At 53.6% G+C, this 25,971-nt stretch overlaps 2 protein-coding genes across 2 annotated transcripts in view; both read left to right on the top strand.

Moving 5' to 3' along the window:
- The first annotated feature begins 1,831 nt into the window (after positions 1–1,831).
- kif11 (kinesin family member 11) lies at positions 1,832–16,295 on the top strand. Its single transcript, XM_080507878.1, has 28 exons — positions 1,832–1,941; positions 2,037–2,131; positions 2,940–3,069; positions 3,183–3,280; positions 4,322–4,400; positions 5,256–5,441; positions 5,514–5,638; positions 5,726–5,816; positions 6,677–6,822; positions 7,713–7,809; positions 7,877–7,972; positions 8,043–8,131; positions 9,975–10,062; positions 10,164–10,237; positions 10,314–10,428; positions 10,509–10,580; positions 12,063–12,198; positions 12,279–12,715; positions 12,767–12,922; positions 12,964–13,089; positions 13,207–13,362; positions 13,434–13,564; positions 13,666–13,826; positions 13,916–14,034; positions 15,074–15,296; positions 15,373–15,551; positions 15,626–15,727; positions 16,167–16,295. Exons 2-28 carry the CDS (start codon positions 2,067–2,069, stop codon positions 16,254–16,256), a joined length of 3,567 nt encoding a protein of 1,188 aa, XP_080364004.1. The 5' UTR covers positions 1,832–1,941; positions 2,037–2,066; the 3' UTR covers positions 16,257–16,295.
- Positions 16,296–24,361: 8,066 nt separating this feature from the next.
- slc22a15 (solute carrier family 22 member 15) overlaps positions 24,362–25,971 on the top strand; it is an 8,224-nt gene continuing 6,614 nt past the window's right edge. The window contains 1 exon segment of the mRNA XM_080507917.1: positions 24,362–24,498. Within this exon segment, the coding sequence (XP_080364043.1) occupies positions 24,415–24,498 (84 nt within the window). The 5' untranslated portion in view covers positions 24,362–24,414.

Here is a 25,971-nt window from a genome sequence, read left to right as displayed (position 1 = left end):
AAACCACCAACATGAGACACAAAATCCTCAGCAGGGTGTCTCAGGAAGCAGCGACGGTCCAACTGGAGACGACTTACCCTGAACAACTCGTCCTCTGTCCTGCGTCCTGATCCTGGTCCTGGTCCTGGTCCTGGTCCTGGTCCTGGTCCTGGTCCTGGTCCTGGGTCAGAGAGCTCACTGGACTGCAGTAAGAAGAGGAGCTTGTGGTCTGGAGGGTTACCAGCTCCTCCGGGTCGTCGTCACCCGGAGCCTGAGTGGGCAGCCGGGGACAAAAAGCCTCTGGGAGGGGAGGGGGGGTCAATGGGGGGGGGGGGGGGACAATACGATTGTTCCCACCTCGGTTTGTTTCCACCCTCGCACTTAAAATTGTGATGGAAATGAAGCAGATTTCTTTCTGCTGGACACAGAGTCCTCCGTCCTCTAGGACGTCCTCCAGTCCAGAGACGGAGGACCAGGGGCTGCTGCAGGGGACGGAGGACCGGGGGACGGAGGACCAGGGGACAGAGGACCAGGGGGACGGAGGACTGGGGGCTGCTGCAGGGGACGGAGGACCAGGGGACAGAGGACCAGGGGGACGGAGGACCGGGGGACAGAGGACCAGGGGGACAGAGGACCGGGGGCTTCTGCAGGGGACGGAGGACGAGGGGACAGAGGACCAGGGGCTGCTGCAGGGGACGGAGGACCGGGGGGACGGAGGACCGGGGGCTGCTGCAGGGGACGGAGGACTGGGGGACAAAGGACCAGGGGGATGGAGGACACACGTCCAGAATCACCTCAACTGCACAGGAAGTCTCACCAACAGCAAAGTGACCATTCAGTCACTTTTTCTATCTTCTATCACCTCTTTTACTCTCTCTCTCTCTCTCTCTCTCTCTCTCTCTCTCTCTCTCTCTCTCTCTCTCTCTCTCCCTCTCTCTCTCCCTATCTATCTATCTATCTATCTATCTATCTATCTATCTATCTATCTATCTATCTATCTATCTATCTATCATCTCTCTATCAGTGAAGCACAAAGAGTCAGATCAAGTCGTTTATTTGTCAAAAACAGACACAAGAGGAAACATGAAGCATAATCTGATGGTGTGTGTGTGTGTGTGTGTGTGTGTGTGTGTGTGTGTGTGTGTGTGTGTGTGTGTGTGTGTGTGTGTGAGATGTGGTTCAGCAGATGGCCAGCAGAAGCTCCTCATCACGTCTCTCATGTTTCTTTGTTAAATTCAATCTGTTAATTCAAAAATAAATTACAAAATTGTCACATTATTATTATTATTATTATTATTATTATTATTATTATTATTTGTGGTAGTAGTAGTAGTAGTAGTAGTAGTAGTGGTAGTGGTATTTATTTTCCTTAAAATGACGTTTATTATACATATAAAAGTAATAATCTTATGATACAAACTGCTCCATCCCTGGCTGTGGCTTTCAAATGAAATGTATAATTAAGTAATTAAGTAAGAATTTATAAAACACATACAATGATGAATAAAAGTCTACTTTATATCACGACTTCTATTTGTCATCATATTAATAAATCCATCGTGTGTAAACAGTCAATCTGGAGCTTCTGTCGCCACCTGCTGGATGAATTCTACCACTACAAACACCGGAGAACTCCCATCATGCTCTGGGCCCAGCCGTCACGTGCTCATTCTGGCCAATGGCGAGTCCGCCTCTGCCGCCGCTCTCCTCTGATTGGCGGAGAGCAGTTTGAAATTTAACGCGCCACTTTGACGTGAAGCGGAGGAACCAGCGGTCAGACCGAGTCTGTGGAATATTCTGGATTAACGGAGCCAAAACGACCCGTCGGTGGCTTTTAACGCGGCTTTCTGTCGGTGGTTTGTACCCGCCTGTGCTGGCGGGGGTTTGATTCTGGATTAACGGAGCAGTAACGGACAGTTTTAATCCGGTGGTTTCGTCGTGAATCGTCGATCTGTAAATTAGGTTCGTTGGGTTGTTTTGGCGTTAGTTGTGTTTTATTTCTGTTTCAATCGCTGGTTGACTGCAGGTTGTTTGTTTTTTTTTCTGTGTTTCTACAGGCGGTGGTGTGGAGATTTCAACCCGCAGTCATGTCTTCTAAAGCGGCCAAACGGGAGGAGAAGGGCCGCAACATCCAGGTGGTGGTCCGCTGCAGGTGAGTGCGCGTGCGTGTCTGTGTCTGTGTGTGTAAATGGTGCAGTAATATAATATAAAGAAAATATTCACAGTAAAACTCAATACGTGAAGGATCCTTTGCACCTTACAACTCAAGTAATGTAATCGAGTACAAATACCCCAGTAGAAGTACACGTTACTCTTCAGAAACCAGTTACCTGTGGACGCTCTGGAGAGTCTGTCTGATTTTCTGTGGCTGTTTTTTAATGAAAGCGACGTGATTGGTTGGATTATTTAATCCCAGTTTGTCTCTCACTCCTCCGTGACGTCACAGTGGTTTGACTCACGAGCAACATTTGTGGCGTTATTGAAAGTGAGTTTATGCCAAGTCATCCTTTTCGATGCTCTCTTCTCTTCCCTCGTTGTTTTTCTATTTTCCAGCCAGCGAGTCGTCTGTTCCTCCTGACAGACGCTCAACTCAGTAATGTTTCAAATACCAGGAGAAAATAGAGTCAGGGAGGAAACTTTACTCAACTCAACTTTATTCATAAAGCGCTTTAAGCAGCCGTAGCTGAGACAAAGTGCTGTACATTGAAATAACAATATAAGAGGTAAAATAAAAACGTTAAAGCAATAAAAACAATCAGATGGTAAAACCAAAAACCGAAGGCAGTAAAAGCAGAGCAGAGTCTCACGCTGAGGTAAAAGCCAAAGAGTAAAAATGGGTTTTAAGACGAGGTTTAAAACTTTGTTCTGATGGTCTCTACTGAGCATGTGCAGAAGAAGGAATCACTGGTGTCTCCATGACGACGGTCATCCTGCAGAGAACTTTGTGTTTCCCCCTCCAGGCCGTTCAACACGACGGAGCGGAAGAGCTCCTGCAGCGTGATCGACTGCGACGCGGCCAGGAAGGAGGTGAACGTGAAGACGGGGGGGAAGCTGGACAAGGCGGCGCGCAAGACCTACACCTTCGACATGGTGAGGAGACGCCCGCCCGCTACGTCGGGTGTCCGTCTGAACGACGTTCCCGTACGAGTGCGGCCCGTTTGGCGGGGGGGCGGAGCTTCGCTCACTTCCTGTTCTCCCGCCAGGTGTTCGACCCGTCGGCCAAGCAGATCGAGGTTTACCGCAACGTGGTGTGTCCCATCCTGGACGAGGTCATCATGGGATACAACTGCACCGTGTTCGCGTGAGCGCCGCGCCGCACCGCACACCATCCTGCTCCCCCTCTCTACTGTCGCTCCACCTCTAACCCTCTTCCTCCACCTCTAACCCTCTTCCTCCACCTCTAACCCTCTTCCTCCACCTCTAACCCTCTTCCTCCACCTCTAACCCTCTTCCTCCACCTCTAACCCTCCTCCTCTTCCTCCACCTCTAACCCTCTTCCTCCTCCTCCTCCTCTAACCCCCTTCCTCCTCCACCTCTAACCCTCCTCCTCTTCCTCCACCTCTAACCCTCTTCCTCCACCTCTAACCCTCTTCCTCCACCTCTAACCCTCTTCCTCCACCTCTAACCCTCCTCCTCTTCCTCCACCTCTAACCCTCTTCCTCCTCTAACCCCCTTCCTCCTCCACCTCTAACCCTCCTCCTCTTCCTCCACCTCTAACCCTCCTCCTCTTCCTCCACCTCTAACCCTCCTCCTCTTCCTCCACCTCTAACCCTCTTCCTCCACCTCTAACCCTCTTCCTCCACCTCTAACCCTCCTCCTCTTCCTCCACCTCTAACCCTCCTCCTCTTCCTCCACCTCTAACCCTCTTCCTCTTCCTCCACCTCTAACCCTCTTCCTCTTCCTCCACCTCTAACCCTCCTCCTCTTCCTCCACCTCTAACCCTCCTCCTCTTCCTCCACCTCTAACCCTCCTCCTCTTCCTCCACCTCTAACCCTCCTCTTCCTCCACCTCTAACCCTCCTCCTCTTCCTCCACCTCTAACCCTCCTCCTCTTCCTCCACCTCTAACCCTCCTCCTCTTCCTCCACCTCTAACCCTCCTCTTCTTCCTCCTCCTCCTCCTCCACCTCTAACCCTCCTCTTCTTCCTCCTCCTCCACCTCTAACCCTCCTTCTCCTCCTCCTCCACCTCTAACCCTCCTCTTCTTCCTCCTCCTCCACCTCTAACCCTCCTCTTCTTCCTCCTCCTCCACCTCTAACCCTCCTCTTCTTCCTCCTCCTCCACCTCTTCCTCCACCTCTAACCCTCCTTCTCCTCCTCCTCCTCCTCCTCTTCCCCCGGAGCAGCTACGGCCAGACGGGCACGGGGAAGACCTTCACCATGGAGGGTGAGAGGAGTCCGGACGGGGAGTTCACCTGGGAGGAGGTCAGAGGTCACGCCTTCACCTTCTGCACTCGCATACGATTTAAAACCCGGAGGTGTGAAGTCTGGGACGTGGAGCCGTCGATATATGTGACGTACATCGAGTTTAAATGTGTTTTACACACTTTGTGATGTCGAACAGAGGCCAGAGTTCCACGTTAAGATTCTGACTGGGCGGAAGTTTAATGTCAATTAATCATCTAAAGTAACAAAACTTTTTACATAAAAACACTTGAAGTTTCTTTAATAATCCAGATTTCTCAATGAAACTTTCAGGGAAGACGCAGCTCTTTATACTCTTCAATCTGAAGGAATAATAATCTGCTGAATTGAACCATATTTCATCATCATCATCATTTCAAACCCAGTGATTGATGAAGAAGACACAGAACGAGCTCCTTTCCTCCTCTCTGGTCTCTTCCAGGCTCAATCTTTCATCAAGGCTCATAAAACGCCGACTAGAACTTCTAAACACTGTAAAAACGTTGATATTTAAGAGGAAACAAGCCGATATAAACACAACAGGTCGAGACCTGCACAACTCGTGACGTCACACATAGGCTCCGCCCACGAAGGAGAAGGATTCCCCCGATTTCGTCTGCTGGGGATTCAAAATTCAAATAACTCTGTTATGCGACAACAGTGGTGGGGCAGAGTCGGAGGAACCTTACAAGTAGAACCACAACTATCGTTTTCTGCAAAGCAGTGTTTTACATTTCATAAGGACTTTAAATAAAGTAGTGTTACATTTCATAAGGACTTTCAGGTCCTGCGCTGGGAAATCTGCAGTCAAAGGAAAATGTCTGTAGGTGTTGGTGGTTGTTGTTGTTGTTGACGGTCTGGCGGTGTTGCGTTCAGGACCCCCTGGCCGGCATCATCCCGCGGACGCTGCACCAGATCTTCGAGAAGCTGGCGGACAACGGCACCGAGTTCTCCATCAAGGTGTCGCTGCTGGAGATCTACAACGAGGAGCTGTTCGACCTGCTCAGCCCCAGCGACGACGTCGCCGAGCGCCTGCAGCTCTTCGACGACCCGCGCACCAAGGTGAGCCCCGCCCCCCCGGAGGCCCCGCCCCCCTCCCCCAGCAGGGAGCCTGACGTCCTCCTGCCTCCGCAGCTGGGCGTGGTGGTGAAGGGTCTGGAGGAGGTGACCGTCCACAACAAGGACGAGGTTTATCAGATCCTGGAGCGCGGCGCCGCCAAGAGGAGGACGGCCTGCACGCTGATGAACGCCTACTCCAGGTACGGAGGCCGCGCCGTGCCGCGCTGCGCCGCGCCGCCACCTTCTGGGCGGCTCGCATTCACCCGCCTCTCCTCCTCCTCCTGCAGCCGCTCCCACTCCGTGTTCTCCGTCACCATCCACATGAAGGAGGTGAGCGTGGACGGAGAAGAGCTGGTGAAGATCGGGAAGCTCAACCTGGTAACGACCCGACGGCGCTCCTCAAGCTGAGCTAGCAAGAAGAAACTCTGAGTAGCACTCATTTCCTCCAACGTTACATAAAACGGCTTCAGTCAGAAACGTCCTGATGGTTTCTACGAACGGTTTTAATGCAGTGACTTCAGATTTATTTATTTTTTTTGTTGTTTATTTGAGCAGTAAACATTCTGCTCAAAAGCAGTGTGATGGAGCAAGAAGCTTATTAGCTTCACCCCCGAACTCGGAGCAACACAAAGAACATTCCACGCTAGTAGAGAAAGAACAAAAAAGAACCACACACACACACACACACATACGTTGATCCTACTTCACTGCGTTTCTTCTTCTCTGTACGTTTCAAAAGTCTTTTGTTTGTATTTATATTTGACCAGGTTGATGTTTGGACGTCGTTTCAACTCCAATTTTTTCCACAATTGTTCACCATGAACTGTCGGGATAAAACTTTTTGTGTTTATGTTTCTGAGTCCTAAAGTTGAATTTCTCACGTATTTCATAACGACCAGTACGATCTGGAACCTTCTTTGTATTTGTCTTGGTAACAATCTGGAACCTGCTTTATAGAACATCTGTACTGTTTGGAACTCAACGTCACTAAACTTCATGATTTTTTATTTTAAAAATGTTCAGTTTGTGTGGTCCAGAAACTTTATGAATTAATGGAATAGCTCTTTTTTGTAACATAAAAACACAGTAAAACCAATAATAATAAGTACTACCCAAACCACAGTACAATAATATAAATATAAATAGATAAACGTCAGTCCCTGGTTTCCGTCGGTCTGTTGTTGTAGCGTTAGCGACGGCGGCGCTGACCCCCTGACCCCCTGTGACTCCTCCTCCAGGTGGACCTCGCCGGCAGCGAGAACATCGGGCGCTCCGGCGCCGTGGACAAACGAGCCCGCGAGGCAGGAAGCATCAACCAATCGCTGCTGACGCTGGGCCGAGTCATCATGGCTCTGGTGGAGAAGAGGCCGCACATCCCCTACCGGTGAGTCTCTGCTCCACACCGCCCCCACAGGCCATCGGGGGGTAGCGCTCTGCTCCACACCGCCCCCACAGGCCATCGGGGGGTAGCGCTCTGCTCCACACCGCCCCCACAGGCCATTGGGGGTAGCGCTCTGCACCACACCGCCCCCACAGGCCATCGGGGGTAGCGCTCTGCTCCACACCGCCCCCACAGGCCATCGGGGGTAGCGCTCTGCTCCACACCGCCCCCACAGGCCATCGGGGGTAGCGCTCTGCTCCACACTGCCCCCACAGGCCATCGGGGGTAGCGCTCTGCTCCACACTGCCCCCACAGGCCATCGGTGGTAGCGCTCTGCTCCATACTGCCCCCACAGGCCATCGGTGGTAGCGCTCTGCTCCACACTGCCCCCACAGGCCATCGGGGGTAGCGCTCTGCTCCACACCGCCCCCACAGGCCATCGGGGGTAGCGCTCTGCTCCACACCGCCCCCACAGGCCATCGGGGGTAGCGCTCTGCTCCACACTGCCCCCACAGGCCATCGGGGGTAGCGCTCTGCTCCACACTGCCCCCACAGGCCATCGGTGGTAGCGCTCTGCTCCATACTGCCCCCACAGGCCATCGGTGGTAGCGCTCTGCTCCACACTGCCCCCACAGGCCATCGGGGGTAGCGCTCTGCTCCACACCGCCCCCACAGGCCATCGGGGGTAGCGCTCTACTCCACACCGCCCCCACAGGCCATCGGTGGTAGCGCTCTGCTCCACACTGCCCCCACAGGCCATCGGGGGTAGCGCTCTGCTCCACACTGCCCCCACAGGCCATCGGGGGTAGTGCTTCTCTCCCTCTCACCCCCCAGAAGCAGAAACTCTCCTGTACAGTTAAAAAAAGATGAACCATCTTTGTTTTTCCTCTCAGGGAGTCGAAGCTGACCAGAATCCTTCAGGATTCTCTGGGAGGACGAACCAAAACCTCCATCATCGCCACCGTGTCTCCGTCCTCCAGCAACCTGGAGGTGCGTCCTGTAATCCCTCGTGCCGCCAGCAGGCGGGGCGGTGAGTCACGGCGTGTTGTGTCTGCAGGAGACCCTGAGCACGCTGGAGTACGCCAGCAGGGCCAAGAACATCATCAACAAGCCGGAGGTCAACCAGAAGCTCACCAAGGCGGCGCTCATCAAGGTGCGTCTGGCCGCTCGGCATGCTGGGAAGGTTCTCCTTCAGACTCCTAACCGCTGGCCTCCTCCCCCAGGAGTACACCGAGGAGATCCGCCGCCTCAAGTGTGACCTGGCGGCCACCAGGGAGAAGAACGGCTTCTTCCTGTCGGCCGAGAACTACGAGTAGGTCTCCTCCTCTTCCTCCTCCTCCTCCTGGTCCTCCTCCTGGTCCTCCTCTTCCACCTGGTCCTCTTCCTCCTCTTCCTCCTGCTCCTCCTCCTCCTGCTCCTCCTCCTCTTCCTCCTGCTCCTCCTCCTCTTCCTCCTGCTCCTCCTCCTCCTCCTGGTCCTGCTCCTCCTCCTCCTGGTCCTCTTCCTCCTATTCCTTCTCCTCTTCCTCCTGGTCCTCTTCCTCCTCTTCCTCCTCTTCCTCCTGCTCCTCCTCCTCCTCCTCTTCCTCCTGGTCCTCTTCCTCCTGCTCCTCCTCCTCCTCCTCTTCCTCCTGGTCCTCTTCCTCCTCTTCCTGCTCCTCCTCCTGGTCCTCCTCCTCCTCCTCTTCCTCCTGGTCCTCTTCCTCCTCTTCCTTCTCCTCTTCCTGCTCCTCCTCTTCCTTTTCCTCTTCCTGCTCCTCCTCTTCCTTTTCCTCTTCCTCTTTCTGCTCCTCCTCTTCCTCCTCCTTTTCCTCTTCCTACTTTCTCCTCTTCCTTCTCCTCCTGCTCCTCCTCCTTCTCTTCCTCCTGGTCCTCCTCCTCCTCCTCTTCCTCCTGCTCTTCCTCCTGCTCCTCCTCCTTCTCCTCTTCCTCCTGGTCCTCCTCCTTCTCCTCCTTCTTCTCCTCTTCCTTTCTCCTCTTTCTCCTCCTTCCTCCTTCCTTCTCCTCCTCCTCCTCCTCCTCCTCATCTCCCAGCTCCCTCATTTCTCCTTCACGTAGTAAAGAAGTAACTAGTTAGTGATGAACTCACCGGGGCACTAAATACTAAATAATAAATACTAAATACTACATTATGAAGTGATGAGTTGATATAAGTTCTGGAAGAAAACACTTATTCTGAAGTATTATTCGGAGATAAAGATACACACAATATACAGACATGAGTCTAATATATGTCTAAATAACTTCAGGAGCCACATGAAGTTTCTCCTCCAACGGCTGAACTGAATCATTTAATGAATCGTAAACTTTAAACTTCCACTTGGAAAAGTTTCTCTGGTGGCCGCAGGTTAGAAACTGACATCTTTTGAACAATCACACAATTTTTACTACAAATAGCTTCAGCCTCAACATGAAGTCTGTTTTAATGAAACGTTCTGCTGCAAAACGGTGAAATGTAGAAATAAACATCCGATACAACCACTTGGCAGAAGTTCAGTACTAGTTCAGTGTTTTTCAATGTTTTTGAGCCGAGACACACTTTTGTCTTTGTAAAACATCTGGAGGCACTCCTCCACCTGGAAATGTTAAAATGTTAAACTCTGTAGCCTCTATTAACAACATAAAGTCTTTCTCATCAAAGACATCAAAGTCTTTCTCATCAAAGTTTTATCAACAGGAATCCAGTAAATCCAGAAAGCAAGGACTTTTTTTAATAGTGCCTCCGTCAGTGTGAAACCTGGACCTGATGGATGAAGAGCTGAGATCCTGGTTTTCAAAAACTTCTCCATCACTGTCACTGACACAGTACTTTGATACAAGATGGTAGCAGGAGGTGGAGATGAACCACACTGACGTCTGTCACTTTACATTTCACCGGCAAAGTTCTGTGCTGCCCTCTAGTGGTGAAGAGTATTTATACAGGATTACTCTGCAACACACTGTCGCTGTGAGAGCAAAGGTTTTTTTAGAAAAAATGTGAAATGTGATAATTTCCCGCGACTCAGCTGACGACCTGGAGGAAACACCAGAGGGTGAAGAACTCTGGTCTAGTTAACATAAAACACTCTGACGGGGATTAAAAGTTGTTTGTTGTTGTTGTTGTTTTTCCGTTGACTCGGCAGCTGGAAGGGTTTTTAAGTTGTGTTGTGCTTCCAGCCGTATGGTTGGACAGATCTCGTCCCACGAGGGCGTCGTCTCCGAGTTCCAGGACAAGATCAGCGTCATGGAGGACGAGCTCCGGAAGGTGAGACCACAACGTCTGTCCTCGTGGTGCTTCAGGTGGCTGGACGTGTCGGCTGGGGTTTTGCGTCATGGTCCCTCCTCCTCCTCCTCCTCCTCCTCCAGGTGACGGAGATGTTCGGGGACAGCAAGGTGCAGCTGGAGCAGTACACCGTCGACCTCCACGAGAAGCAGCAGAGGTGAGACGTCCGTCCTGAGCGCCCGTCTTCCCTCGCCGTGTGAATGTGAGGACGTTGACCCGTTTGGACTGTGCAGACTGGAGGAGACCAGCAGGGACCTGCAGGAGACGAAGGACAAGTTGTCCCGGGAGGAGTTCGTCTCCTCGGAGCTGGGCTCGGCCCAGGAGGAGCTGTACAGCACGGCGGGAAAGGTACGGAGCTCCCAGAGACCGTCCCCCCCTCCCCCTCCCCCGCAGTGTGTCAACCTGTCTCCGTCTCTTGTCTCCTGCAGCTGCTGAGCACCGTGGACCAGAGCACCAGAGACGTGTCGGGACTCCACGACAAGCTGGAGCGCAAGAACAAGGTCCGCCGAGTCTCTGAACACCGTTAGCAGACCGTTACACTGTTAGCAGACTGTTAGCAGACCGTTACACTGTTAGCAGACTGTTTGCAGGCCGTTACACTGTTAGCAGGCTGTTAGCAGACTGTTAGCAGGCCGTTACACTGTTAGCAGACTGTTTGCAGGCCGTTACACTGTTAGCAGGCTGTTAGCAGACCGTTACACTGTTAGCAGACCGTTACACTGTTAGCAGACCGTTACACTGTTAGCAGGCTGTTAGCAGACGTTACACTGTTAGCAGACTGTTAGCAGACCGTTACACTGTTGGCAGACTGTTAGCAGACCGTTACACTGTTGGCAGACTGTTAGCAGACCGTTACACTGTTGGCAGACTGTTAGCAGACTGTTAGCAGACCGTTACACTGTTAGCAGGCTGTTAGTAGACCGTTACACTGTTAGCAGGCTGTTAGCAGACGTTACACTGTTAGCAGACTGTTAGCAGACCGTTACACTGTTGGCAGACTGTTAGCACGCTGTTAGCAGACTGACCCGTCACGACAAGCTCACAGCTCAAAGTGTTTCCTTCACACAGGAATGGGGTTCCACCAGTAGGGGGCGCTGAGGCAGGAGTAGGGACCTTCAACAACCTTTAGCTACTGCCAGTATGAATACTCATTCATGCTGTCCAAAATAACACTTTCATTTAATTAGTTGATTGTAAACTTTTAATTCACTAAAAAAAACATATGTAATTAAGGCAGTTTTCTTTACTTCCGGTTGTTTTCCTCCCCGACTGGCGCAGCAGGTCACGTGACTCCAGAGCGGAATCATGTTAAAGTAGAAAGTTTCACTTTAAAAAGCTCCTTGACGGCTGATTGAGAAAGTGAAAGCCATGAGTTTTACTTTGAAAAGCCGAATTTATAGACCACAAAAGTAATACTGCAGAAAAACCCAGCAGGTTGCCAGGTTGGCTGACCAGGAGCCGCCAAACTGCTGAAACTAGGAAATACCAGCAGGTCAAATATTCTCTTTCCCTGGTTCATGTTTGTTTACAGACATCATCTACACTTTGTTTATGTAATAAGTTCATAACTTTGTTTATTGAGGTTTTTATTACTTTGCTGATCTCGGAGGGAAACGGTTTCACCAAAAGCTAAAAGGACGTTAGAAAAATAGTCTTTGATTTTAAAATCTAGTCTCTTTGTGCCGAGTCGACGTGAATTCTGTGGTTTTCCCTCAAACATTACGAGCTTCAGGAGAAAAACAATGATTAATTAGTACTATTAATACTCATCAAATCAAACGGAGTAGAATTTGTCCTCCATACTTGGACAGTGTGTGGACGCTACGTCGGTCCACATTAGCCTAGCGTAGCGTCTCTGCGCTATGCTAGTGTAGCCCGAGCTGCTGGGGATCAGTCACTTTCATCACGTTTAGCATGTAGCATTTAGCATGTAGCATGTAGCACGGCTCGGAGCAGCCTCACCTCCACCTCTCCACCAACAGGTGGAGCAGAACAACCAGCAGGTGCAGCAGAGCTTCATGCAGCAGATGGACGGGTCCTTCAGTGTCCTCCAGCTGTCCGTCCAGCAGCAGGGGGAGACGCAGCGCTGCATGCTGGGAAACTGCTCCCAGGCCTTCGGTAAGCCCCCCCCCCCCCCGAGGACGTCCTCGCTCCCCCCCGTGTCCCCGACCCGGCTGAACCCCCAGTGTCTCCCGCAGACGGCCTGCTGGCAATGAACCGGTCCCTGCTGGAGGACAGCGCGTCCTCCGTGGCGTCCGTGATGGGAGGCTTCGGCTCGCTGGTGGAGCAGAGCGTGTCTCGCTGCGTCCTCAAGGTGCAGCAGGACCAGGACCTCAGTCTGGAGGCCAAGCAGGGCCGGCTGCAGCTGCTGGTGAGTCCTCCAGGGACGTCCTCCAGGGACGTCCCCCTGCAGAGTCCTACAGGTGCATCGTCCAGGGGCGTCCTCCTGGAGCGTCCTCCAGGGGTGTCCCCCTGGAGAGTCCTACAGGAGTGTCGTCCAGGTGCGTCCTCCAGGGACATCCTACAGGAGTGTCCTCCTGGAGGGTATTCCAGGGGCCTCAATCAGGAGTGTCCCCCTGGAGTGTCGTCCAGGGGCGTCCTACAGGAGTGTCGTCCAGGGATGTCCCCCTGTAGCGTATTCCAGGGATGTCCCCCTGTAGCGTATTCCAGGGGCGTCCCCCTGTAGAGTCCTCCAGGGGTGTCCTCCTGGAGAGTATTCCAGGGGCCTCAATCAGGAGCGTCCCCCTGGAGCGTCCTCCAGGAGTGTCGTCCAGGGGCGTCCTACAGGAGCGTCCCCTGTAGCATCCTCCAGGGATGTCCTCCTGGGGCGTCCCCCTGGAGCGTCCCCCAGGAGTGTGAGTAGCTGACCCCCCCCTGTTGCAGGAGGAGCAGCGGCAGGACCTGGAGGAGGTGCTGGAGGCTCAGACTCTGACGGGTCTGTTAGCAGTGGAGAAACTCACCGACACTCTGAGGACCTCAGTGGAGACGCAGAGGAGACTGGCGGACGAGGTACACACACACACACACACACACACACACACACACACACACACACACACACACACACACACTGTCCTGGTTCCTCCACCGCTCTGAGCCCCCCCCCCCCCCCCCCCCCCCCATCAGATGGAGGCCATGAAGGACTCGGGGCAGTTCTTCCAGGTTCTGGTCCAGGACCTGGCTGCTCTGCGGCAGAAGGCGGTCCAGAGCCTGAGCGGCCTGCAGGAGCAGCTCCTGGCCCTGCAGGACCAGATCCTGCAGGAGGAGCAGAGGCAGCAGGAGGTGAGGCCGCCTCCTCCTCCTCCTCCTCCTCCACCTCCACCCTGTCATTCTGACCTCCTCCCCTGTTCCAGAGCATCCAGTCCATACGGAGACACATGAACCAGGCCCTGCAGGACCACCTGGACCAGAACTTCTCGGGGCTCCACTCGGCCTCAGCAGACATGGTGGGACCGGTCCAGGTCCTCCAGGAGACCCTCAGCAGGTGAGAGACAGACGGGCCCTGCGAGACCCTACCGTCTCCGTCATGGAGGACGTCCTCCGCTGACCTGCTCTCTCCCCCCCCCCCCCCCCCCCCCCCCACAGCGGCTGCAGCTCTGTGGAGAACCGGGCCTCGGGCCGGGCCCAGCTGCTGTCCTCCACCTCGCTGGCCCTGGCCTCCTCTCTGCACGCCAACTCCGCCTTCAGCCTGCAGGCGGTGGAGGAGGTGAGCGAGTGCTGCGCCCACATCCACCGCTCCGTCTCAGGTACCACCACCCCCCCCCCCCCCCCCCTCTGCCGGGCTTCTCTCCCGGTCCGCCGGCGGTTCTGACCAGAAGCTGTGTTCTGGCTGCAGGGCTGGTCCGGCGTCACGGCCAGTGGAGCGCCACCGCCGCGCTGGAGGAGGAGCGGCGGGTCCAGGAGCACCGGGCCAGGATGGAGGAGGTCACCGCTGAAGCTCAGGGTCTGCAGCAGGTCGGTGTCCCTCCTGAGCAGAACATGATCCTAGCATTAGCATGTTAGCCACGGCCGCTGGGGGTGGCGTTAACATGTTAGCCATGGCCGCTGTGGGCGGCGTTAGCATGTTAGCCATGGCCGCTGTGGGTGGCATTAGCACGTTAGCCATGGCCACTGGGGGTGGCATTAACATGTTAGCCATGGCCGCTGTGGGCGGCGTTAGCATGTTAGCCATGGCCACTGTGGGTAGCATTAGCATGTTAGCCATGGCCACTGGGGGTAGCATTAGCATGTTAGCCATGGCCACTGTGGGTGGCATTAGCATGTTAGCCATGGCCACTGTGGGTGGCATTAGCATGTTAGCCATGGCCGCTGTGGGTGGCATTAGCATGTTAGCCATGGCCGCTGTGGGTGGCGTTAGCATGTTAGCCATGGCCACTGTGGGTAGCATTAGTATGTTAGCCACGGCCACTGGGGGTGGCATTAGCATGTTAGCCATGGCCGCTGTGGGTGGCATTAGCATGTTAGCCATGGCCGCTGTGGGTGGCATTAGCATGTTAGCCATGGCCACTGTGGGTGGCATTAGCATGTAGCCATGGCCGCTGTGGGTGGCATTAGCATGTTAGCCATGGCCGCTGTGGGTGGCATTAGCATGTTAGCCATGGCCACTGTGGGTGGCATTAGCATGTAGCCATGGCCGCTGTGGGTGGCATTAGCATGTTAGCCATGGCCGCTGTGGGTGGCATTAGCATGTTAGCCATGGCTTCTGTGGGCGGAATTATCATGTAGCCACGGCTGCTGTGGGTAGCATAAGCATGTTTGCCACGGCCGCTGTGGGCAGCATTAGCATTAGCATGTAGTGACTCACTTCCTGTTTTACCAACATGTCAATGTAATCGATTACTACGCAGCACGAAGGTTATTTTCATAGCACTTAGTTACTTTTAGTTACTTGTGACGTCACTCAGGTCCAGTGAGTGTAAAGCGGCTCTGAGGGGAGGTGATCAGAAGTAACTAGTTACATTACTGAAGTGGCGCCCGGCGGCTCCCGTTGCAGAGCGTGGAGGCGCAGGGCGCCCAGCAGCTGCAGCGGCTGCAGGAGGAGCTGAGCAGGAGGGGGGAGGAGGTGCAGCGGGCCGTCGGGGAGGCGCAGGAGCAGACGAGTAAGGAGCAGAGCGCGGCGGAGCGGCGGGAGGCGGAGCTACAGGAGCAGCTGGAGGCGGGACGCAGGCTGCTGCGCAGCTTCCTGCAGGAGGAGCTGCAGCACGATGCGCCCACAGGTGAGGAGGAGGAGGAGGAGGCGTCACGGTGTCCGTCGTCTTGACGCCGCGTTGACCTCTGACCTGCTCCCTCCAGGCACGACGCCGCAGCGCCGCCAGTTTGTGTATCCTCAGAGAGTGGGGGCGCCGCGGCGCCGCAGCGAGCTGCTGGAGAGCCTGAGGAGGCAGCAGGAGGCGCTGCAGGAGGCCCTGCAGGAGGAGGAGGAGGAGGAGGAGCAGGAGCAGGAGGAGGACCAGCAGAGCCACACTGATCCGGTAGGTTGACTGGGTTTATGGCGCCGCCGCGTCTCGCCGGCGACCGACTGACTGACTGAGCGCCGCTGCTGCAGGACTCGGTGGAGGAGGACGGCGTGGCGCCGGGCGAGGTCCGGGAGCCGGCCATCGACGAGAACCTGGTCTTCAACCAGAGCGTCCGCCAGCCCTTCTTCAAGGTGAGCCTCCTGCTGCGTTTCCATGGCGACGGACACTCCAGTCCCCCGGCTGGTCTCTGGTGAGGCTGGAGCTCCGGGAGCTAGCTTAGCGCTGCTAGCATGTGGCTAACAGCAGGTCAGCGGGTCCCTGATTGGCTGAGAAGGAAGGACCAATGAGAACGCTCGTTTCATTTCGTCGCGGCTCCTCGACGTTCTAGTGACGGAACATGAAACGACGTCAAACACAAACGTTACTGATCAACTGTTGAATTAACTTTATTGACTCTTCGTCTCTAAACGTAAACATTTATTCAACATATTCATCAAGGACTACAAATAACGGGAGTATTTAAGGCAAACGTATTTATAGAACCGTTCAAACGGGGCGGTTCAGTGCTTTTCAAAGGAATACAGAAAAACTTTTACAAAACCAAAGTAATCTGAGTATTTTCCGTTCCAGAAGAAGAAAGGAGGGAAGAAAGAGGAGAAGAACTTCCAACAACAACAGACTCCTCCTCGATCCAAGCTGCCGCTTCGCTGCCAGAACTGAGTCTTTCTCTCGTTTCTCTTTCTTTTCTTCTGTCTGTTTTTAGTTTTTATCCTCTTCTTTAATAAAATTAATATTTTAAGTGTTGTCGTCGTTTAGCGCCTCGTTATTTTAACTCGCAACGTCAAGGGAGCGGCTTTTCTTCCAACGTCTCTGTGCTTCACTCAGGTGAAGGTTGGTGGATCAGTGTCATTAGAGATTCTATCAGATCCTTTTATTTACAGTCGAGGTGGCGAACAAACAAACAAACAACTGGATGTAATCAGACGTCCTGCTCAGCGCTGGAGCCTCTTTTACAACCAGTCATTTCAGAAAAGAGTTTGTTTTGTTTTTAACGTGATTGTGAGGTTGTCATTTCAGAGGTGAGTGCTCCACTGCAGCCCCGCCGCTCCACCCTTCCTCCACCCTGCTGAGCTTCTTCTGGGGTTTTTTTTTCTAAAATGCTCTTTTGGGTTTCGTCTCGTCCTCCGGCGGAGGTCAGTCGTTCCGCCTCTCATCTTTTCCCCGACGTCCGTGTGATAAATATAAACACTAGAAGCCACGCGGCCCGTCGGCCATCTTGGAGAGGTCTCCTGCTCAACATGAAGATCCCAGACTAGGAAATCTAGAAAGGTGGAGACCTCACGGGGAAACTTACTGGGAGGAGGAAAAGTCTTCCACTCTTCCTCTCCTCCGCTTTAAAATGACGCATTACTTGTGTTGCCACTCATGTTTTTGTAGATTTCCTAGCCTGAGATGTTTAGCGGAGCGGGAGACCCACCCAAGATGGCGGCGCCGGAGTCACGTCGCGGGCGGCGCCGCCGCGACGCATCCGGTGTTTTATATCCACGATCTGCGAGTTCCTTTACGAACCCCTTTCCCAAGATGCCGTCTCGTCGTCCCTGGAGACGGACTCTCACCCGTGTGAAGCGTCCATGTGGTCCCTGAGGAGGAACTTGTAGACGAAGCTCTTCCCGCAGGCCTGGCAGACGTACGGCTTCCCGCCGGTGTGGGACCTCATGTGGGACAGCAGGTGTCCCTGCTGCGTGAAGCTCTTCCCGCAGCGCTCGCACGAGAACGGCTTCTCACCCGTGTGGATCCGCATGTGGCGCAGCAGGGCGCTCCTGTACCGGAAACCCTTGCCGCACGTGCCGCAGGCGAACGGATTCTCACCCGTGTGCGTCCCCATGTGGTCCCTCAGGAGGAACTTGTAGGTGAAGCTCTTCCCGCAGGCCCGGCAGACGTACGGCTTCCCACCTGCGTGAGACCTCATGTGGTACGACAGGTGGCTGCGCTGCGTGAAGGCCCTCCCGCACTTCTCGCAGGGGAAGGGCTTCTCACCCGTGTGGATCCGCATGTGGCGCAGCAGGGCGCTCTTGAACCGGAACTCTTTGTCGCACGTCTCGCAGGAGAACGGACTTTCACCTGCGTGATTTCTCACGTGCCGCCAGTACGCCGACTCGGACGCGAAGCTCTGGCCGCAGGCGTCACACGTGTGAGACTTCTCCGGCCGGTGCGTCCTCATGTGGCCGGACAAGGCCACGTGGTGTTTGAAGACCTTGCCGCAGATTTCGCAGGCGCAGCGTCGACCCTGAAGGTGAGAAGCCGCCACGTGTTTGTTCAGGTCCGAAGAAGTCGCGAACCTCTTCTTGCAGCCGCCGCAGGCGTGAGGCTTCTCATCCGCGTGGGTCCGGACGTGGGCCGCCAGGTTCGCCTTCAGGCCGAACCCTCGGCCGCAACGCTCACAAACGTAGGGCTTCTCACACGTGTGGGTCCTGGCGTGGGCCAGCAGTTTACTCTGCAGGGCGAAGGTTTTCCCGCACGTCCGACAGGAGTGCAGATTCTCACCCGTGTGAGTCCTCAGGTGGTACGACAGGGACGTGTTCCTCATGTAGCGTTTGCCGCAGAGCTCGCAGGAGTACGGCCTCTCACCCGAGTGGATTCTCATGTGGGACAGCATGTGACTCTGCTGGCTAAATCTTTTCTGGCATACTTGACAAGGAAAGGGCTTCTCACCTGTGTGAGTCCTCAAATGGCGCAACAGGCCGCTGTTGCTCGTGAAGCTTTTCTGGCACAGTCGACACGGAAACGGCTTCTCACCCGAGTGACCCGACAGGCGGTAGCCCCCCCTCACAGAGGGGGGCTCCTTTGTGAAGTGGCGCCGCTTCGGGTCCCGGTTCCTCTTCTTGTGTCGGCCGGTTCTGGAGCCTCCACACCTCCCCCGGTCCCGGTCCTCCGGGACCCGGTCCCAGTCCTGGTCCCGGTCCTCACACTCGGGTGATTGGAGATCCAGGAGCTGCTCTTCGTCGGACCCACTTCCTTCGCCGGACGTCTCTGGATCCTCTTTGGGAGCAAACGGCTCTTCTTCACTACAGTGAGACGCCGCATTCCCCAGGTCGTCCTCCTCACGGGCCGGGTCCTGGAGGCCTGGACGGAGGACAGAGACAAGACGGGACTCCGTCAGGACAAGTTGTCTCTGAATGCCCGTCATATTTGACACTAAATATATGAGTGAGACTAAAGTTAATCTGGGATTAAACTCAGATTAAAACTCCACCCGCCGTCCGTCCAGGGGGACGGCGTCCCGGTACAGACCTGTCTCCCCCAGGAGGACGGCGTCCCGGCACAGACCCGTCTCCCCCAGGAGGACGGCGTCCCGGTACAGACCTGTCTCCTCCAGCAGGACGGCGTCCCGGTACAGACCTGTCTCCTCCAGCTTGACGGCGTCCGGCGTCCTGCGCTGACGCTCGCTCCTCCTCCGGCACTGAGAGCAGCTCCGTTCCAACATGGCGGCGATGTCTTCAGCTGCGGCGCTGAGTCTCTGGCTGACGAGGCGTCGGACCGAGCCGGGACAGAACCTCCCCCCCTGGTCTCCTCCACCACCAGCCGGACTCAGCAGCACCAGCCGGGTCCCGGCAGGCTCCGCCTCCTCCTGGTCCCGGCGGGTCCCGGCAGGCTCCGCCTCCTCCTGACGTCCAGGAAGCTGCAGCTCCTCTTTCAGCCCCACAATGTGGACTTCTTCATGGATCTGAAGCGCTTCTGGTTCCTCCTTGATGGCTGGAGGGTCCTGCTGGTCCTGGTCCTGCTGGTCCTGGACCCACTCACAGAGCTGCTCCTCCTTCCAGACCCGTTGCTGCTGGAGCTCTGGAAGACAAGAAGGAGGTCTGGTTGGTCCTTCCAGGTCTGTGATGGAGGTGAAAGAGCGCCTCCTGGTGGCCCAGCAGTCATGTTTACTGTGAACCATGAAGGTAGAGAGACGTGTGCAGCTCCTTTCATCTGCACCTTCAGGAAAACACTTTGATCTCTTTTAATAAAGATTCTCCTTCAAAGTGATCAGAAAGAAGATTTTTGGTCAAAAGTTGAGTTACGACATAATTAATGTTTTCTACTTCCTCCTGTCTGATTTACTTTTTAATCCTTCTCAGTGGAGATTTTGGCCAAAGTTCAGTTGAGGTGCGCCCCCTGGAGGTGAGGCAGAGTACTGCCCCCCTGGTTCCTCCACTGAGACTCAAACTGAACATTCCTCTTTAACACGAGTCGGTGGAAAATCACTTTAATTTGATGGACTTTATTTTGTATCATGACGGCAGGTGAGGCACGGCAACATCTGGAGCTCTTCTGAGCGGCTAGCATTAGCATGTAGCCACACTGACCTGGAGGAAGTCACGTGATTACTAGTTACTCCTTTAGAAAGTAACTGGATTACAACGGCAGCGCAGAGGACAGGAGGAGCTGCAGCAGGTCGACTGACGTCATCACAGGGGCCACGCCCCCTGCCCCTCAGTGACCTGGAGAAGTAACTTTGCTCTGATTACCGGTTTGTAAAATGTAACTCGTTACTTGACTCGTGACTGAACAAAGTGGTCGTATTGGAGTAACGCGTTCCCGCCACGTTGCTAAGTAACGCGTTCCCGGCGTCAGTGCACGTGGCTGCACACCTGGCTCCGCCTAACACGGGGACCATCCGCTCCGTAACAGCACCGTGCTCGTGTCCCCCTCTAAAGCCTCCGTGCAGAAACGTGGTGCAGCAGCTTCCTGCAGCTCGAGCCGGAGCGGATCGTCTCCGGTGTCGTTCAAACGACTCCGGGAGCCCGAAGGTCCCCGGGAGTCCTTCACGTGTCCCCCGACCCGCTCCGTACCTGCCGTGTGGGACCGGATGTCCAGCGGTCGGTCCTCCTCGTCCCGGAGCACAGTGTGTTGGAACTCGGTGAAGATTTGTCCCGCAGCAGCGGCTAGTCTGCCGCTGATAAAGTCTCTCAGAGCCTCCAGGGAACTCATCGTTCCTGCTGGAAGCAGCGGGACGATTCCAGCTGCAAACAGCCTCCAGAGCTGCTGCTGCTCTCGTTGGATGGAGGAGCAGCGAGCAGCCGGAGCCTCGTACCGCCCCCTGCTGGACACCCCGGGAACTGCACACACAACCAACACAACAATTCCTCGCTTTGAGGGTTTTTGTGTTTTTTTTTAGTGTATGAGGTCAGTTTATTGGAGGCAATTGACAAAAAACTAATAAAGAACCTGCAATCATTACTGCCTGGCTTGATTTTAAATTTAAAAAAATGTCTTAAATGTCCAGCAGGTGGCGTCATAACCTTTATAATAATGACATTGCTTCTCATTTGAAGTACTGAACAACTTATGTTTGTTTATTTACTTTCTTTATGTAATCCTCCACTTGTGTACTGCGTTCTACTGGTGCTACTTGTATTCTATATCCTAGCACTATTCTAACATGTTAGTAAACTCTTTAAATATTTGGACAGTTTTCAATTATTTTTATTAAAGTTTTTTTATAAATGTATTATTTCTTCGTTGAACATTTTTGATTCATTTGAAAACTTTTAAATCATTTTAAATTAAATTAATAAAATAATAGTAATTATAAAAAAAGAGAAGCGAACACTTTCGGTTTCATTTTCGTTTATTTCGCCCTCCATCTTCTGAAAGTGAAGTTTATTGTTATGGGGGACTTCAGAATGTACGTTTTTAGTTTCTTGGGGATTAATTTGGAAACGATGAGGCGAATCAACAATTAAAATTAACAAACGATGAGGCAACATATTCCGGGAGGTTCTGACGTTTCCTCTGAGAGAACATGGCAGAATAATTATGATAATGTTAAAAACAGCTGCCTCGGCTAGTAAGATTCGCGCCTCGTCACTCAGGAAGACACAGTAATAAACATTCAGTTTTAAAATAACCACAAGTTCCTGCTTGTGGTTAAAATTGTTTCTTATCTTCGTGAGTCGCTTAACGCCGCAGAATGAATTTGAATCAGGCATGAAATTAGACTCCTATGCTATGACGCTCGAAAATCTGATTGGTTCACGCCACGGGTTGAGCCAATCGGGCGGCTGAGGGGGCGGGACTTCTGTCTGTCCTCAAGGGAGGAGCGCCATCTTGATATCTCGCCGTCAGGACCCGTAGAAGTTGGCGGGCGGTTCCCTGGTCGGACACGGAGTTAGTTAGCGTTCGGATCACTGGAGGACATGACTTCCCTGGCGGCTCGCGTCCTGCTGCGGACACTCCTCCCGCTGCTGTCCGGGGCCGTGTGGGCCGCGCTGGCCGCGGACAGCCCGGTGTACTTTATGGTCGGCGGCAGCCTGGAGCTCACGCCCGCCCGGGCCCCGGCGAAGATCACCGGCGTGTCGTGGAAGTGGAACGGGGACGTGGTGGCGGAGTGTATCGAGCCCGACGTGTCTCCGGGCTTCTGGGGGGGTCTGCCGGGCCGCGCCTCCCTGGACAAAGCCACCGGGGTGCTCCACATCTGGAACATGACGCGGGACCTGCAGGGCGTGTTCACCGTGGAGATCAACGACCAGCTGCAGCCGGGCGGCTACAAGGCGGAGGCCCTGCGGGCGGTGCCGCGGCCGAAGGTGGAGTTGAGGACGCTGACCTGCTCGGCCGACTCCGAGAACTGCACCCTGGGCTGCCTGGGAGACACCGAGGGAGCCGGACCCGTCAGGTTCTCGTGGAAGCGGGGAGAGGAGAGGTGGCAGGAGGGCGAGGAGAACCTCCAGGTCACCAACCAGAAGGAGGAGGAGGCCCGTCCCAGGGACTACACCTGCAGGATGACCAACCCCGTCAGTGTGCAGGACAGCGAGGCCTTCCCCGACCCCTTCTCCTCCCGAGGAGGAGGAGGAGGAGGTCTAAATGTGACAGCCATCGTGGTTGCCGTAGTTCTCCTGCTTGTAGCGTTAGTGGTGGTGGGGGTGGTGGTCCTGTACCGCTTCAGGAACAAGGAACCCGTCTCTCGATGTCTGGAACGGATCAGGGGTCTACTACGAGGAGAACGTGCAGTCGCCAACAGTAACGGTGGAGTCCCCCACCCTGGAGCAGCCACCCTGGGTGATCCAGCAGCTGTAGAGATGTTGGGGGGGACCCCTGAGGGCGAGACCCCTGAGGGCGAGACCCCTGAGGGCGAGGCCCCTGAGGGCGAGGCCCCTGAGAGCAAGACTCCTGAGGGCGAGGCCCCTGAGGGCGAGGCCCCTGAGGGCGAGACCCCTGAGAGCAAGACTCCTGAGGACGAGGCCCCTGAGGGCGAGGCCCCTGAGGGCGAGACCCCTGAGAGCAAGACTCCTGAGGACGAGGCCCCTGAGGGCGACCCCTCTGAGGGCGCCCTTTTGGGGTCTCCCTCAGAGGTCGACCCCTTGGGGACTGGGGGGACTCCACCTTCCTGGAACTCTCCGGAACCGCTGCTCCTGGTCACCAGTTCTTCTGCACATGCTCAGTAGAGCCAGCAAGCACTTCCTCCATATCCTCCTGGACTTGGTGCTTTTTATTTTGACGGGTCACTGTAATAACAATCCAGCTGGTGGCGCCCTCGAACGGTAAAAGATCCGCTTTGCTGCCGTTCACAGAACCAGTCAACAATCCGGCGGTCACAGTCTGGATTCACGTGGTCCCAGACTTTCTCCTCCCCGTTTCCATGGCGACGTGTGAAAGTGACGGCTTGAGTGGACCGTCGGCCACACCCCGTCCGAGGGAGAGACGTTACCTTTATTAGGAATTTGTTTTTTGTTTTCTGTAATAACATCACACTTGGCAGCCCGACTGGACCTGCGGGTTCTGGACCTGCGGGTTCTGGACCTGCGGGGTCCCGGCGCCGTCTGCCTGTGGCGAAGGACGCCTTGGACTCGTCCTCGTCCTCACGCTGCAGGACGACTGACCTCCAGCGTCACACGGCTCCTGGGTTTGCATTTAGACCTTGTGTCCCTTCTTCCCGCCTCACTTTTCTCATATATTTGAATCTTCTTCGTCAGTTTTTCTCCCGTTGACGCTGAAGGACGGACGATTGTTTGAACACTGAGACGCTTCCTGCACTTTTCTGCATCAGTACATTAAAACGACCTGACTGGATGTAGAAGATAAAGTTTTTATACGTCAGTGAACGGAGTTGTTAAAAAAGGGAAGCTGAACTGATCTTTTTACTTTCAGTTCAGTTTTTTTTTTAATTCAACTCAAAATGCTGAAATGGGAGATTATTTCTCCTCCTTTCTCCACTCAAGTTCTGAAATATTCCAACTTTTCCACTCCGTGCCCCAGAGTTCACTGTTGAAACCAAAGAAAAGGGCTGAAATATCTTCAGTTATATTTGCTGGCAGCACTTTTGTTCCCGAATGTCTTAAAACTGTTGGGAGTTTGAGAAGACGTCGGTTTGAATCCCGTCTCTAAAGTCCAAGTGAACGATGTCTGTGTTGAAATCTGCAGGATGAATGTGACGGCGACTTTTGGATGTTGTGTCTTTTTAATGCGCTGAGGAAGTGGCCACTTTAAAATAGATTTTTAAATCATGAAATTTGACTTGCAGGACCCGTGAACTCTGCAGCGGAGTCAGTGTTTCTCAACGCTCGTCTTTTTTTAAACATGCAAATGTGAAGTATTTCTGTGTTTTTCACAAGAAGTGGATTCTTCTTCGTCCGCGGCTTCACTATTTATTTCTGAATTCTGATCATCTTATCGGATTTTATTGAATCAATGGTGCCTTTTAATTAATAAAACATTTTTTACTCAATTCTCACGCACTGAGTTGTGTTTCTTTTAGTCTAAACCTTCAAAATAAAAGACAAAAGAAGGTGGAAGCGATGCCGGAAGTGAGGCGTCCCGCTGCCTCCCGGTCCCCGCCTCCCTTCCTCACCGAGGAGACGAACCGGGGAGCGGCGCTCCGGGCTCCGGGACGCCGCAGATGGAGCTCGAGGAAGCGTTCCGCGCGGCGGGGGAGTTCGGCCCGTACCAGAAGCGGGCCGTGGCGGTGCTGCTGCTCGTGCAGGTCGGTCAGTGACGTCACGGATCCACCCGGCAGTCGAGATGAGTCGCGGTACAAATCCGTTTGTGCGACGTGGCTTTTTTTTTTTTTTTTTTTTTGTTACGTTTACCGGGAGGCGAAGCAAATAATCCAGAACTTCATGAAGCAAACTTGAGTTTTTAAATGTAAAAAACAAAGTAAAATATCGGTCGTTTGAACTTCGCGTCACTGGAACCGAGTTGAGTTTTTTATTTCCGCCAGATTTCATTGACAAAAACCCGCAGAAACAGTTTGTCTCTCCGCTGGAAAAGCTTCCAGGAGCTTCAGACAATAATCTTGACATTTTCACGGATCCCAGTGAGATTCTGTTCAATTCGGCTGGACTTCCGGGACACAAAGAAACGCGTGAATCTTCGCGTTTTCACCGTTGTAACATTTAAAACTGCGGCCGCGTGCAACAGTTTGCACTCCGCTTGTAAAATTCCCACTTTTACATCGTTAATTTTCATCTTCTATCTGGAAAACGACGCCGAATCGTCCATAGACGTTCTGCACACACGTTGAATGAGGCGTTTTTATCTCCCGACGTGTTCGCAGTGTTCAGGGACACGTTTTAGAGCAAATGTCCACTTTTTTTAAAAGGAGTCTGGTGTGGCGGGACCGACGGAGCTGCTTCTGCGTTTATTTACTGTTTCTAGTGATTCAGAAACACAAACACTCCTGATTAATGTGAATAATCTGCATTTTAGTTCTGTTGTTGTTGTTGTTCCCGAGGCCTAAACTACGACTTATCCACGGTCTGTTTCCTGGTTTAACTCTTCAACTCGGACCTCAGTGTGCGCGTTCACCTGAAAGGGGGCGGGGCTTACCGCGTCTGACCAATCAGGCACCGAGACACTCTGCAGAGCAGTTTACATATTTACTGAAGGAGCAGTTATTCTTTGATCTTATGAAGAATTCAAACACTCAAAGCAACAGTGCTGACTTGTTAATGCTGAATGGTTAATGCTGACTAGTTAATGCCGACTGGTTAGTGCCGACTGGTTAATGCTGACTGGTTGATGCTGACTGACTGATGCTGTCTTGTTAATGCTGACTGGTTAATGCTGACTGGTTAATGCTGACTGGTTGATGCTGTCTTGTTAATGCTGACTGGTTAATGCTGACTGGTTGATGCTGTCTTGTTAATGCTGACTGGTTAATGCTGACTGGTTAATGCTGACTGGTTGATGCTGTCTTGTTAATGCTGACTGGTTGATGCTGTATTGTTAATGCTGACTGGTTAATGCTGACTGTTGATGCTGAATGGTTAATGCTGACTGGTTAATGCTGACTGGTTGATGCTGTCTTGTTAATGCTGACTGGTTAATGCTGAGTGGTTGATGCTGACTGACTGATGCTGTCTTGTTAATGCTGACTGGTTAATGCTGACTGGTTAATGCTGACTGGTTGATGCTGACTGGTTGATGCTGACTGGTTAATGCTGACTGGTTAATG

Source organism: Blennius ocellaris (genome assembly GCF_963422515.1).
Source record: "Blennius ocellaris genome assembly, chromosome: 13".
In the NCBI taxonomy this organism is placed as follows: Eukaryota; Metazoa; Chordata; class Actinopteri; order Blenniiformes; family Blenniidae; genus Blennius; species Blennius ocellaris.
The sequence above is the reverse complement of the archived record's forward strand: the minus strand, read 5'-3'. Positions and strand labels throughout refer to the sequence as shown.

Bases quoted from the DNA above. Each gene is read 5' to 3' on its own strand.
- kif11 (XM_080507878.1), top strand. From the start codon at position 2,067: ATGTCTTCTAAAGCGGCCAAACGGGAGGAGAAGGGCCGCAACATCCAG. The intron at 5,442-5,513 runs GTGAGCCCCGCC...CTGCCTCCGCAG, and splicing joins TCGACGACCCGCGCACCAAG to CTGGGCGTGGTGGTGAAGGG. The intron at 13,090-13,206 runs GTACACACACAC...CCCCCCCATCAG, and splicing joins AGAGGAGACTGGCGGACGAG to ATGGAGGCCATGAAGGACTC.